General features: G+C 37.5%; 1 protein-coding gene and 1 long non-coding RNA gene across 3 annotated transcripts in view; one reads left to right on the forward strand and one right to left on the reverse strand.

Annotated features, from left to right (window-relative positions):
- Positions 1 to 10777, forward strand: part of DSG1 (desmoglein 1) — a 37762-nt gene extending 26985 nt beyond the window's left edge. Inside the window, exons 13-16 of the mRNA XM_070629836.1 lie at positions 1518 to 1651; positions 1988 to 2060; positions 3601 to 3809; positions 5902 to 10777. Coding sequence (XP_070485937.1) covers positions 1518 to 1651; positions 1988 to 2060; positions 3601 to 3809; positions 5902 to 6948 — 1463 coding nt within the window. The 3' untranslated portion in view covers positions 6949 to 10777. The remainder of the gene's footprint in view (positions 1 to 1517; positions 1652 to 1987; positions 2061 to 3600; positions 3810 to 5901) is intronic.
- Positions 1 to 14356, reverse strand: part of LOC139084843 (uncharacterized) — a 154903-nt gene that overhangs the window by 11719 nt on the left and 128828 nt on the right. The gene's annotated exons all lie outside the window — the stretch shown is intronic.

Genomic DNA, 14356 nt, shown 5'->3' on the forward strand with positions numbered 1-14356 from the left:
AAACATATACACATAAAATATGAAATCAGAGCACTTGCATATGAGATACTTTTTCTACCTTCATTTCTCTTAATACACAAACAACCATAAAATGGATAATTCTCACTATATTTATTAGTAAACTGGATTTTCTCTGATTTTAAATAACTTTCACCCTTTTGAACTTTTTGATCAAAACTGAATTCATCTAAACCACAAAGAGTTTGGACATGCTGATAACACAACTTAAAGTTGAGGCTCTTTTTCCATAATTTAAAATATGTTTCAAAAAACAAGAAATTTCTATATTAAGTAATACGATTGCACTCTTATTGGCTCATAATAAATTGAAATAATGGCCATGTTAAGTTCCATGAAAAGGAGAAACAAGGCTAAAAAAAAGAAAGCATTCTCATCAAAATGAACCAAAGCAAGAAAAAAGCTAGCAGATTTGCAGAATATAACATAAAATATCTATGAGAAGAGATAATTCCCTAATTTCACTTCTTTGAATTATCAATCAACATTTCAAAACTTTAAAATTTAATACTTTATAAAGGTCACTTAATTACCCTGGTGCTGATTATCTCTACCACCGGGAATATAGGCTATCACTATGAGTTTGTTTTTTATATTGGTGACTACCTTTGAGTAGCGTAATTAATAAAAGATTTAAAAATTGTACATGGGCTTTAGAGTCAAATTCCTCTAGAGTCAAAGCTATCTCTAAGCCTAGCATATATTCAAGAAAGCAAAACACACGGGATTCTTTTCCTGCTTGCTTTCTTTCTTTCCTCTCTCTGCTATTACTATCCATACTATATTTCTTCCTCCATACCTTGCTTTCTTCTTTCTTTCCTTCCTTCCTCGCATTTTTCATTTACATCTTCTTTCCTTCATTCATCCATTCATTCCAAATCATTTATCAAGATCATATTATCTAAAAGTCTCTGTGCTAGAAACTTATATAGATAAATAAGAAAAATCCAATTGATTAACAGAAAAAGACATTGTTAAGCAGTGTAACGTTCTCTATTTGTGCACGAGTAATTTCAAGAAAAGATATCCGTGTAGGGGAAAATAATAGCCTCATAGAGAACAATAGCTTGAAGCATGAATAAGATTCTACTGTTGAAATAAAAAAGGCAGGCATGCGTGAAAGGAGAAAAATAAATAAAGTCATGGAGGAGGGAACACAAAGAATGAAACATTGCCTCCCTCTCCAGCTTTCCTTCTTCTCTCCTTTGCCATTTTCCTGAGCAATGATATGGAAAAGACTCATCTGTTTTAATGGTGCAATGCTATTTGTAATTTGAATACTATATAACAAATTAAAACTGATTGCAATCTAGTATCCTGGAGCTCACACTGATTTTGGTATCTTAGCATTATTCAGTTTGTTTTCTGAAACTTTCATCGTATTTTTGGACTCAAATGGAGTTATATTAAGGATTCAAGTTTAATCATAAAAATGCACGTTGTTTTGTTGCAATACGGCCCCACTTCTAATTCCAATATTCCTATCCTTTCACCATCAGTGGTCCCATTTTTGTTGTTGTGTTGTGATTATGGAGGTGCCTCTGGTGGTGGAGCCGGCTTTGAGCCTGTTCCCGAATGTACAGATGGAGCAATTCATTCATGGGCAGTAGAAGGACCACAGCCTAAACCCGGGGTAAGTGCTAATCTGTGAGAAATGGCCTTTGGTTGTCACCTAAATTCGGGCCTAGGCACACAAACCAAGATGCCTGCGATCACTCACCACCTATGCTGTTCTTTGTTCTGGGGTAGCCGATGGGGAACATGAACAGACATCAAAGGTACATCCAAATCAGATGGAAGCAACCACGGGAGGCTTTCTGAATGAGGGTCAGGTTTTAGATGAATTTCAAAAGTTTCCTAAATAGTATTCTTTTAGAAAATCTGAGGTAATTTGTGAACAAACCCAACGTATAACTATAGAAAGAAAAGAGTCATTACAAGTGGGAAAATGTCGTTCCCTGTCTTGTAGGATTTCGCCACTGTCTGTGTACCACAAATACCACCCGATAATGCAAATCTAATTGAATACATTGACACCTCAGGTAAGAAAAAATTATTTTTTTTATTTTAACAGCTCGATGACTAGGAAGGAACTCTGTTCTCTGTCTTTGCATGCCTTACTATTTCTCAATTATCTTACATGTCTCTAAAATTGTTTCTATCATTCCTTTTTAAATGATTAATTTGAAAATTAAATGGTAAGGGAAAACCTACAGTAATCATTATTCTGATATGTTGTACTTTTTTAAATCTTCCTCAATCATCAGAGAGCACTTACGAGATGACCTGGTTTAGGACTTCTATAAACAGGAGAAAAGAACTGAATTGTAACCACAAGTCAATTTTGGTCAAGGTTTTTTGTCTAGTAGAGCAAATGTTATTTACCAAAAAGTTACTAATTAGAATTAAAGTACAACTCTATTAAAATAGATCTGTGCTCATTTATTGAGGCTAGAATCTACCTCCACAATTCATTAATAATTCAAAATGACTCTAATACAAAAGAACAATTTTAAAAACTCATATCTTGGGAAATAGTTGTACCATTTTGCCTTTTTTCAAGGTAAATATTCTTGATTCTCTTATTTTTCAGTGTCTTTTTTCAAATTTGCAATCATGACTTTTCTACTTGAACTCTTTAAAATAGAAGAGGCATAGGAATGTTTGTAATTTGTGGACCCAAACTGGACCTTATTCAAAAGACTGACATGCTAGTCTTTAAACCTATTTCTTCCCCTGATGAATCCAGTTTTGTTACCAATATACCCCCACCTCAATAGCAGAAACTCACTGTTGACTCTTACCTCTCCCGATTCATTGACATCTAATCAGTTCTAAGACTTCTCAAATCCTCAAACCCATCCGGATTTATTTATGTATTTATTCCCTCAGTATGTCTACAGATCTTTGCCCAAACCTTGAACAAAGCACAATGAGAGGCACCAGAGTAACAGAAGTATGAATAACATACTGTCCTTAAGCTCAAGATCTTTAAAATATTGAAGCCATAGGATACCTATCCCACTGTCAACACTTTCTCTGTCTGTGGCACTTCCATAGTCTGGGCCATCATTTCATCTCACCCACCTCGAAGACTGTAAGAGGCTTCTACTCATCCCTCACATCCAAGTGCAAAGCCAAGATTCTCCACGCAAACCTTTCCCCTCACCATAGCTTCGGCCTCTTCTCTGAAATCTAGCGGTTCTCAAACCTTCTTCTGGAGGCCCTGTGCTTTCTAATAATACATTGAGGTATTCTTAGGCTATTTTTTCAACTTTTAGAACTTGGGTGTTTTTCCCCAATTGGAAATCAAACTCTCTAAGTTATAGGTTTTTGTAAGCTCCATGCAGCCCTCCTATTCCAACACAACATATAGCAGTCTCCCAATAAGTAATTACTGAATTAACAAATTGATTAATAATATTATTTTGAACTCAATATCATATTTATATCTCCTTACTTTATGTATTGCCTTCATTTTATTTCTTGGCTCACAAACCGTATACTTAAATGAAGAAACCATACATTACAGTAAGTGATTAATTACCGAGAAAGTAAATTTAATTTGATCGACACTTTTAGGGGTTTACACAAATGAGTATGGTGGCAGAGAAATGCAAGACCTGGGAGGAGGAGAAAGAACAACAGGATTGGAAGTAACAGACGGAGTTAAAACACCAGGAGTACCTGAGACATGTCAAGAATATTCTGGCACATTAAGAAGAAATTCTATGAGGGAAGGTAGAGAAGGAGGTCTGAATATGAATTTCATGGAAAGTTACTTCTGTCAGGTAAGGTCTCGAGCCCCATGCCTTCCTCTCCATCCTGTACCCACTGCTCTATGCCAGGCGTCCGCTACTTCCCAACAGGGCTTTGGCAGGTGTCTCCTAACCGGGTTCTCAGCCTCTAGTCTTTATGCCTGACAATCCAGATTACTGATGAATAATACTTCTAAACCTCTGACCTAAGCACTTTACTCTGCCACTTAAAAATGGCCAATGGCTCCCAGCTCTGCTTTGCGTATGGCATGGAGTCCAAACTCAACATGGCAATTAAGGTTATTCACAAATTGACCCCTTCTGTCACATCTCCAATTATTCCTTACCACCAACCCACTTGCCAAGCGCCTCTGCCTTATTCACACCCATCTATTTCCCTCCATGTGTTTGCTTATGCTGTGCCCATCCCACAATGCTTTTATCCCATCATATCTCTCACAAACTCCTACCCACCTTTCAAGACCCAGTTCAAATATCACTGCCCCTCTGAAGTTTTCACTGTTAAGCATTTCATCCAAATAGGATTTATGTTTTCCTATCTGTATTTCTATAGCACTTTGTTTATACATTTTATAGAACATACTGTTACCACAATCAAGTAGAGACAGAAGTGCCTGCGGTTATACACCACACGATACTTAAGCCTGCAGGGATTTACTGTCTCTGATACATTAATGTTCTTCTACATCCTGGCCTAAAATATCTTCATTAACTCTCCTAATGGCTTAGAGGGTAGCTGCTATTTTGAAATAAAAGACTAGTAAAAGGCTTTCAAGGTGCTGGTCTGGTGGTGTAGTGGTTAAGTTTGCATGCTGTGCTTCAGCGGCCCAGGCTTCGTGGGTTTGAATCATGGGCAAGGACCTACACAGGGCTCATCAAGCCATGCTGTGGTGGCATCCCACATACAAAATAGAGGAAGATTGGCATAGATGTTACCTCGGGGCAAATCTTCCTCACCAAAAAAAAAAAAAAAAAGCCTTTCAAATAAGCAGTAGATAATTTAAAAAAGCGCATTGCTGAAATCCACAGGAATACTTCCTATCCATGTCTCTACAAATGAACGTTATTTTCAGGAAAAGTACAATTCTGCCTCAAAACTTTTGCACTTGCAGCTCCTTCTGCCCAGAACACTATATCTGCTTTATTCCCCTGTCACTTTATTCCATCACTTTATGAGATGCCATTGTTGACCACACTGTATGAAAGAGCAACCCCCATCACACTCAGTCCCTTACCCTGCACTTCTCACCTCCTGACAAGCATGCTTTTGTGTTGTCTGTTTCATCCTACCAAAATGGAAGCCCTATGAGTGAGGGACTTTATCCGGTTTTGTTCATTACCACATTGCCAAGTCCCTAATAGAAAGTCTGACAAATAATAATAACTCAATAAATATTTTTGAATGAAATGAGTTAGTTTGCTATAAAAGTATTTCTGACACTTAACCTGAAGGCTTGCAATCCAGTATTATGAACAGCAAAGATGAAATAAAAGTGTACATCTGCAGGCTTTCACTTTGAATTGAAGGAGATTCTATTTTTTAAAATTGTCTTTGGTCACCTTCAATTTTTGAATCCAAAAGTGGCATAGACCCAGAGTCAAATTTTCCTGTTGTTTTGTTGAAAAAGCCACATTGAAATAAATCTTCACAGAACCAACATGTTCACTCCATGAAGGAAGGAAAACACAATCCTGAATGAGCCCAAATCCATCACGAACTAACTTTTTAAAACAAATTTTAAAAATACACACTTTTGTGTACTTCAAGTTCAGCATTTTTATGTACCTCCTTCTATTTTGGTTACGAAATAATTCATATGATTTTTTTTGTGCTTTTGTGTCCAAAGTGCACTATTATGAAGAAGTACGTCTAAATACACTTTAAAAATCAAAATGTATTATCTGAATTACAGTTATAATTTCTAACCAAATTCTTGCAAGCAATATTATATAAGGATTTTTAAAGCATCTCTAACAGATGTTAGAATTTTGTTTTATATATTCTTGTTTGGTAATGCCCTGGTAGAAAAAATAATGATGAAGACTTCTATTATTGTTAAATATGTATTCATAATTTCATTTTCTCTCTCCTCTACAAATTCAGAAAGCATATGCTTATGCAGATGAAGACGAAGGACGCCCATCCAATGACTGTCTGCTCATATATGACATTGAAGGTGTAGGTTCCCCTGCTGGCTCCGTGGGTTGTTGTAGCTTCATTGGAGAAGACTTGGATGATAGCTTCTTGGATACATTGGGGCCTAAATTTAAGAAGTTGGCAGATATCAGCCTGGGAAAAGAAGTTGAATCATATCCAGACCCTGATCCCTCTTGGCCACCTGAGCGCACTGAACCAGTTTGCCCTCAGCCGGGAACAGAGCCCATTGTTAGTGGACACCCACCCATCTCCCCACATTTCGGCACTACCACAGTCATTTCTGAGAGTACCTACCCCTCGGGACCTGGTGTACAGCATCCTGTACCTATTCCTGATCCTCTGGGCTATGGTAATGTCACTGTGACCGAGTCTTACACCACCTCGGGCACTCTGAGGCCCTCTGTCCACGTTCATGATAATCGACATGCATCAAACGTGGTGGTGACAGAGAGAGTGGTCGGCCCAATCTCTGGAGCTGATTTTCATGGAATGTTAGACATGCCTGACTTGACAGATGGGTCAAACATTATAGTGACAGAAAGGGTAATAGCACCAAGTTCAAGTCTACCCACCACTTTGACCATCCCTGATCCTAGAGAGTCTTCAAATGTGGTAGTGACAGAAAGAGTAATCCGACCAACTTCTGGCATGATGGGCAGTCTGAGTATGCACCCCGAGTTATCAAATGCCCAAAACGTGATTGTGACAGAAAGGGTTGTCTCTGGCTCTGGCATAACCGGAATTAGTGGCCCAGTCGGGATAAGTGGAGGCAGTGGCCTGGTTGGCAGTGGGGCTGGAATAAGTGGTGGTGGCATGGGGCTGAGCAGCCTGGGAGGAGGTGGGGGCCTGAGTAGCAGTATAGGGGGGACAGCCACTATTGGCCACATGAGGAGCTCCTCTGACCATCACTTTAGCCAGACCCTTGGATCCACCTCCCCTAGCACAGCCCGAAGTCGAATCACAAAGTACAGTACAGTACAGTACACCAAGTAGCCAGGATCCCAGCACACTTTTCCTCAGCAATTGTGATTTTGGTTCAATTACCACCACCAAAAAACTAACAATGTGATTTATGACGCACAACTAGGTGCTAAGGTAATTGTGGAGAAAGGTAAGAAACCACAGTGAGAAAAATAGATGGAAATTGTGCTGTTGGGTGAGAGCTGGCCTTAGCATTTGTAAACTTTTTTCTTAAGTTAATACTAATGGAATTGTGACAGTGAACTGAAACTTGAGACAGGGTCCTCTTTGTGCCTGTGTGGCCTGTCAGGTCTTCTTCGCTTCTGTGTGGCTGTAGTGTAACTCCAGCACGTGCAGTAAATAAAACTCGGTCACGTAAAAGCATTGGCCTTAAGATGGCAATTGGCATAATTCTCCTTGGCTGTTTTGATTTGCCATGTAGCTCAGGCAATATTTAAAAAGAATAAAACAGGCAATACGTGATCATGTTTGTGGGAAGAACTTCAAATATGTGCCAAATGCTCTGTCAGTTTCAGAGATGATATAAATAAAAATCTAACCACATATTCAGACCGGGGTTAACCATTAAAGTAAAAAAATTTGGCGACACAGCCAAGTTCACAAGCCACCAAGCACGCCTACCTTAATAATTGCACTAGATAAAATAAACCTCAATTTAGGAAATGTTTCCTGGGAGGGAAATTCCATAAGAGAGTGGCAACAGAGTGAATTCGTTTGGGATAAACTGGCAATGTCTGAGCCTAAATCTTGAGATGGGGCTTCAGCTAAAATTCCCTTGGAGTCAAGGACTTTTCCGATTCTACTTCGTGTTTAGTGGTAGATGCGTTATTAATGAATACGGTGTCCTGGCGAGGCTGCAGGATACCATGCTAATTTTCCCCTTTACACTGTGGCTCCAACTTAACAAAGGAAAACCTGCCAAGTGTAGTTTTCAGCTTGAAGCTAGTAACAGCTGACATGGTCGTCACCACTGGTGGTAAATTACCTTCCAAGGAAGCAGCCGGGAACCGAATTATATTTTCAGATTGTGTTTTTAGTAAGTGTCATTCATTTATATCCAGCTCTTCATTACACATCTCCTAAGCTAAAGTGATTTACTTAAGCTGAGCTGTGAAAAAAAGCCTGCAGTATGGTTAAGCTTTGGGGGAATTTTTTTAAGGGGATCTACAAAATGTTTTTCGAATGTGTAAAATGTTTAATGAGGAAAGCTAGACTTGTTTGATAAAGTAACACTGTACAATTAGGTTAGTTGAGTTTAGTACTTTTTAACAGCCTTCTGCTGCTATTTCGAGGGGATCAACTAGGCACTTCTAACAGAGTGATGATATTGTGTAACAAGAATGAAATTGTACTGGACAATCCATTTCTTTATCCCACCCCCTAACTGAATTTTCTCACTAGCATAAATTTCACATTCCTGATTTGATTTATTAGTAAGCTCTTGATTTATATATGCTCCAATTTATAATTTCCAAATTATATAGTATGATATTTTTCTAGCTTCAAAATTTAGTAATGTACTATTTATGATATGTCATTCTGTGTGTTTTTTATATAGTATCACCTGGTTAAAAATCTCTAAATAGAATCAAAGCATTCTTAGAGGTAAATTTACTATCTCATGATAGAGGAATTTTTTTCCCTTTTCTAAATTCAGTGTTAATATGCTCTTAGTAAAGTGAAACTGGACATGACAAAATCTTTTAAGGATTTGTTCCTCCCAATTACTCAAATTTCCCAAACTGTTACAAGATCAGAGAATAGTTATTCAACTTCCAACACTTGTCAAAGGGGGCAGGGGAATGAATTATTTTACCTAGAGCTGTTTTGCTCTGTCACAGCAGACGATGTCAATATGTTCAGAGCCACAATATACATCTCATTTTAACTCTGTAGACGATGTAATATTTTAATAGTCTGTAGCATGCCAAAATGCAGAGGTGTAAATAAAATCATTCACGGGGAGTCACTCTTTTATTTCTTTCTCCCATTTGGAGGGTTTTATTAATGATGTGTAATCTTTCCAGAAATAAAGTCAAAAGGTATTTATTGAAATAAATTTGAGTATGCCTGGATCCAGGAGATTGAAGGAATAAAAATAATTATTAATTAGTCATTAGTTAATTCATTAAAAGGAATGGTATCTAACCACAGGTAGCTTGCTTGTCACTTCGATGCTCTATATCATCAGAAGTGTTCTCTTAAGACTCCTGATACCTTCCAGAAATGTTTCTAAGGTTGTCTAACAAAAGCCAGAGTGACTGTCTTGAATAACCATTGTTATTAAGCTCTATTAGTTATATAAAACCATGGAAGATAAGAAAAAAATTGCCATATTAGTCATCAATCTTTAAAATACTTTCAAATCAAATTGCTTTTTTTTTTTTTCAGGTTACATGTTGATGTTTTAACTCTTTACTCCTAATTTTTTAAATACGTTTTTAAGACATCAACCATTCTAACAGTCATCTAAAGGCATGTTATTTTTTTAATGAACAGCCTTTGGGCAGAATTTAATTCTTCTCTTTAAATGCTTTACTCTAACTCATAGGCTTTAGGTCATTCCATAGACCTAAGAAAAGATATGGGGATTATTTGATAAGTGAATAGTTATAATTCAAATCCATGTTGCAAGCTGCATTTCAGATCAATTTGCTTTTTAAAAAAGAGAAGAAATAAAGAGTAATTTAATTGTTATGTATATATAGTTTGAAAACAAAGTGTTTAATGTTTATAAAACATCTGACTTTCTAAAGAGGTGGCCCTTTGGGGCAAAAACTAATGTATCATAAATACTTTTCTTGTTATTTAATATCAACCAAAATACCATCTTCAGCTAATTGTGACATTGAATTCTAGATATATCTGCTAAATATTACTAGCCTCCATGTATGTTGCCTGATGAAACTGTATTTGTACTGAAAAATTTACAGAAAAAGTATCTATTTGGGGTTATTTATATAACTTCATCTGGACATCTGTTCCACATTCGCGTATAAAGTTTTTAGCCTCATTATCTTCATTCAGTGTAATGTAATGCTCCTACAGAATTCTAATTATACACCTTCAAAACCTGCATATTCACTCTAACTGAATGTTTTTAGTTATATGTACGACTCATTTCTGAATTTATACCAGTATTTGAATGTCAGTCGGGGTATAACACATATGACACCCTTTGACTTTGGTAGGAGTTTAGAGGTGTTATAATCATTGGTTAAAATGGCCATGGCTATTTGGGAAAGACATCTGAAACCCAAAACAAACTTTTAAAAGTATTGGCCACATTTCCCCATGCCTATTTAATAAATTCCAACCTTCTTTTGGATTTCTGGTATTTTTAAGATGTACTTCACATCTTAAAATACAATGGCAATGTCTGAGCCTAAATCTTGAGATGGGGCTTCAGCTAAAATACACCAGTCCACATAGATTACTAGGATCCATGAAATAGAATCTGTCTTCCAGTTCTATTCAATTATTGTTAGGACAAAAGCTTGAATGGATCAACCTATTATTCATCAAATAATTTTAAAACAATGAATAAACTATTGTTTAATTGTCTACATTCCCTCCATTTAGTTATATTTGAATGACTAAACACTATCATCAAGCTGTACTTAGTCTGACATTTTTCTTTGCTATTTTACAAATATTTTTAAACTCTATTATTCATCTTTGGTGATGTTTAAAACATGGTGCTTTCCTTCAAGGTTCAATATAAAGCTTTTGCATTATTTGGGTGCTAGTTCCTTGCTTGGTCATCTGTTGCCTATTTTAAGTCAGTTTGTAACTTTCAAAGAGCTATGTTTACAGCAATAAAATGATTGATACGCCTCCATTATCTTTTCTGAATTGTAAGGGGGGAGGGAATTTAGACTATAACGAATAATTAGAGATTACCAAATGTAGTTATTTCATCCTATATGGGGAAGAAATAATTATTCTCACACTGTAAAACTTATTTTCATTTCATTTTCTGTTTCCTAGCTCTTTTGTTTGTTTGTTTTTATTTCTTTACTAAGGAGCTTATGCTCTAGAGTGCTGCTTAGTAATGTCAAAATAAATGATAAATAGCTTGCATTTTTAACTTTTATTTGATACTTTTAGTGCCTTTATGCTTTCACTTTTCTTTCATACTCTAACTTTTTAAATTTTTGTTTACATTAGCAGTTTATTTCTTTTAAAATGGCTTTTCTTCTTATTTGCTTTTGAAATCATACCTTTTCATCTTTATTGGGGTGCATCTCCTTTTTGCTCTCCAATGCCACTTCCAGAGCATTATCATCTTCATCTTGCACAAAACCTTACGCCTTTCAGACTCATGTGATCTGCTTATATCCCCCTTCTCCTTGTGAGATTTACCAACCTCTTAATAACATCCCCATTTTTACTGAAGATGCATATTCCGGCCCACAGTATTCTGTGACTCTCCAACTCCTGAAGGCTATTCACAGTAACTTACATGACCACATGGGTGAGGTACCAGACACCCCAGATTTTCAGTTCCTATACTTCCATTTTCCTCACTCCACTTCAGCCATCTGCTTCCTCGTCACAACCCAGCACGGCAGCACCTGGACGCTTCAATCTCACCTCCTCCTGACCGTTCCAGCTCACTTGCGTAGGTATTCCAGTTGCTGCAGTTCCTCCACTTCATCAACGTTTCCATTTTTTTTACTCCCACCGCTTTCCACTGTCTGTCAGCTTCACCTCCCTCTTGTCTAACCAAGCTTCGTGAGTCCAACCACAGTCACCTCTTGGTGAACACCTTCGATTCCTTGCCCTGCTCTCCCTCTTCATATTCCGAATCTTTCACCCTCCATCTCTGTCTGCAAACAAACAGCTAAATTATTGAGTTGACTTTTTGCATTTTAAATACTTGATCTCAAATCTCAGACTAACATCAAATGCTCGCCTACGATTCTACCTGATTCTCTGATTAACTTCCAATCTCCTTATACTAATTTGCTCTTCCATACCTTCTCTGTCCTCAAACCTCCCACACCCGCTCTTCCCTCCTCCTTCTTAGTTGATGACCGAATCCTGTTGTTCGCTGAGAAAATAAAAGTCATCAATCTCAAGTCCATTCATCTTCCTCTGCCAAATCTCCACATCCACCTGCATTTGCACCCGTCTTCCCCCCACACCTATTACAAGGGAGTTAAAGTCCTGCTCATATAAAAAGACAACCCCTCATTTGAGCTCAAGGACTTTGCTCCTTCCCTAATCACCTCTTTCCTATACCATTCCTCTCTCTCTCTCTCCCTCTCTCTCTCCTGGAACATTCCCATCAGCACCCCTCCCTGTAGCTACTGCCTCATTTTTTGTTTGATTCACCAAACTTCTTAAGACTCATGTACACATGCTTTCTTTCCTTTCTCTTGTCACTTCAGACTTCAACCCCACCCATCAGTCCATCAGAATGGCCCTTGTCAAATTTGTCTAATACCTATACATTATACAAGGTCCACTTTTCCGTGCTTGTCTTTCTTAAATTTGGGGGAGAAAGTAACTATTCTCTCTTCCTTGAAACACTCTTCTTTCTTGGCTTTTATAATACCATCTGCTGGGAATATCACTTATATTTCATTGGCCACTCTCTCTCTTATTCTCTTTTCTTTGTTCCCCATCTACTCAACTTTTAAATGGTGATGCTCCTCTAAAGTTTGGTCCCAAGACCTCTCCTCTTAACACTCTACACTGTCTCTATGAGACCTCATCCAAGCCCCTTTTAAATGTTCAAAATTAAACTTATAATTTTATCCCCCAAACATCTCTCATCCCAGTAAATGTAACCCCATTGATCCATTGCTCAAGCCAGAAACTAAGGACTCCTCCTGGATTTCATCCTTTCCTTCACCCCTCACATTTGATCCATTAGTAATTCCTGTTGATTCTATAACTAAAATATATCTCAAGCCATCTAATAGTTTCTATTAGGAGATCTGCCACGACCCTACCAGAACTGCCTCTGAAGTAGACTCTCTACACCCATACTGGCCTTCTTCAAACAATTTTCTACAGATAAGCGTATGTGGCATTCTAAAATATAAAATTAGGTTAAGCCAGGCCTCCATTTTAACAATTTCAATGGATTTTCATTGCATATCCTAGAATAGCCTACATCTGGTGTGAAAGATGACGGTGGAAAGATGATGGTGGTTTGGACTAGGATATAAAATGGAGAAGGTGAGAAGAAATGGATTGAGGAAATACTTTGGTCTTTGCAACTGGTGTTCACTCTGCATGAAACACTTTCCTCCTTATTTGCATATGGTTGCATCCTTTCATCTTTTAGGTAGCAATTTAAGTATCATTTCTTCAGAAATTCTTTCCTTGACCAACTTGTTCATTCATTCCATAGATAATTATTGAATGCCTAATAGTTGTGCCAAGCAGTGGTGATATGATGGTAAACAAAACAGATAAAGTCCTCCTCATGGAGTTTAGGTTCAGGATAGGAAGGACTTGGTGGAGACCCGACAATAAACAAGTAAACAATATATAGTGTGTTAGATAGCAGTGAATGGTCAAGAGAAAGACAAAGCAGGGCAACTTAGAATAGGGAATGCAGGACGGGAGGGATGCCTTTTTCATAAGGTAGTTGAGGCAGGGCTCTGTTATAAAGTAGTATTTGAGCAGACACCTGAAGAACATTAAGGAATAAGTCATGTGGCTTCTGCGTATGGGGCACTTCAGGCAGAGGGGACTGCAAAAATTGCAAAAGTTCTGAGGTAGGCACATACTTGGGGTATTCAAGGAAGAAGAAGGAGACCCATGTGGCTGGACAGAGTGAAAGAAAGAAAGCAGTAAGAAGGGAAGTCTGAGGGGTAACAAGGGATGAGTTTGACCTTGAGGGCCATTGTAAGAACCCAGACTTGTTCTGGGTGAAATTCATTTCACTAGAAAGCTTAGGCAGAGAAGTGCTCCACTCAGATTTGTATTTTTAAAAAATCACTCCAGCTACAATGTTGAAACTTTTGGAAGGAAACCTTGGAATCAAGGAGACTAATTAGAAAGCTACTGCAATAATCCAGGTGAGTGAGTGGTGATTGATAACCTATAATTAGGTTTATTAATGAGGGACTCCTACTATCTGGTTTCACCATGACAGCTTGGTAGCAATCCAAGCGACAAAAATGAAACAAAAACCCGGGGCCGTTTAATAAAGCAACATTTAAAAAGAAATTGGAAAAAGGGCATGAAGCAATAGATTCGTTCAAACCTCATTACAAAATGTCTTGAAAAAACTCACATGCAATAAATAAAGATAGAGGATATTAGACTGTTCAAAAAGTTTGAAAATAATGCCAGTTATTGCACATGTACTTGGTGACTGAGTTCAAATAAGACAAACTCTAGCTGACCCTGGGAAACATACTTTCCCTAATTTTACAAACAAAGCTTAATTACGCCA

The sequence above is a fragment of the Equus przewalskii genome, chromosome 7 (genome assembly GCF_037783145.1).
Source record: "Equus przewalskii isolate Varuska chromosome 7, EquPr2, whole genome shotgun sequence".
In the NCBI taxonomy this organism is placed as follows: Eukaryota; Metazoa; Chordata; class Mammalia; order Perissodactyla; family Equidae; genus Equus; species Equus przewalskii.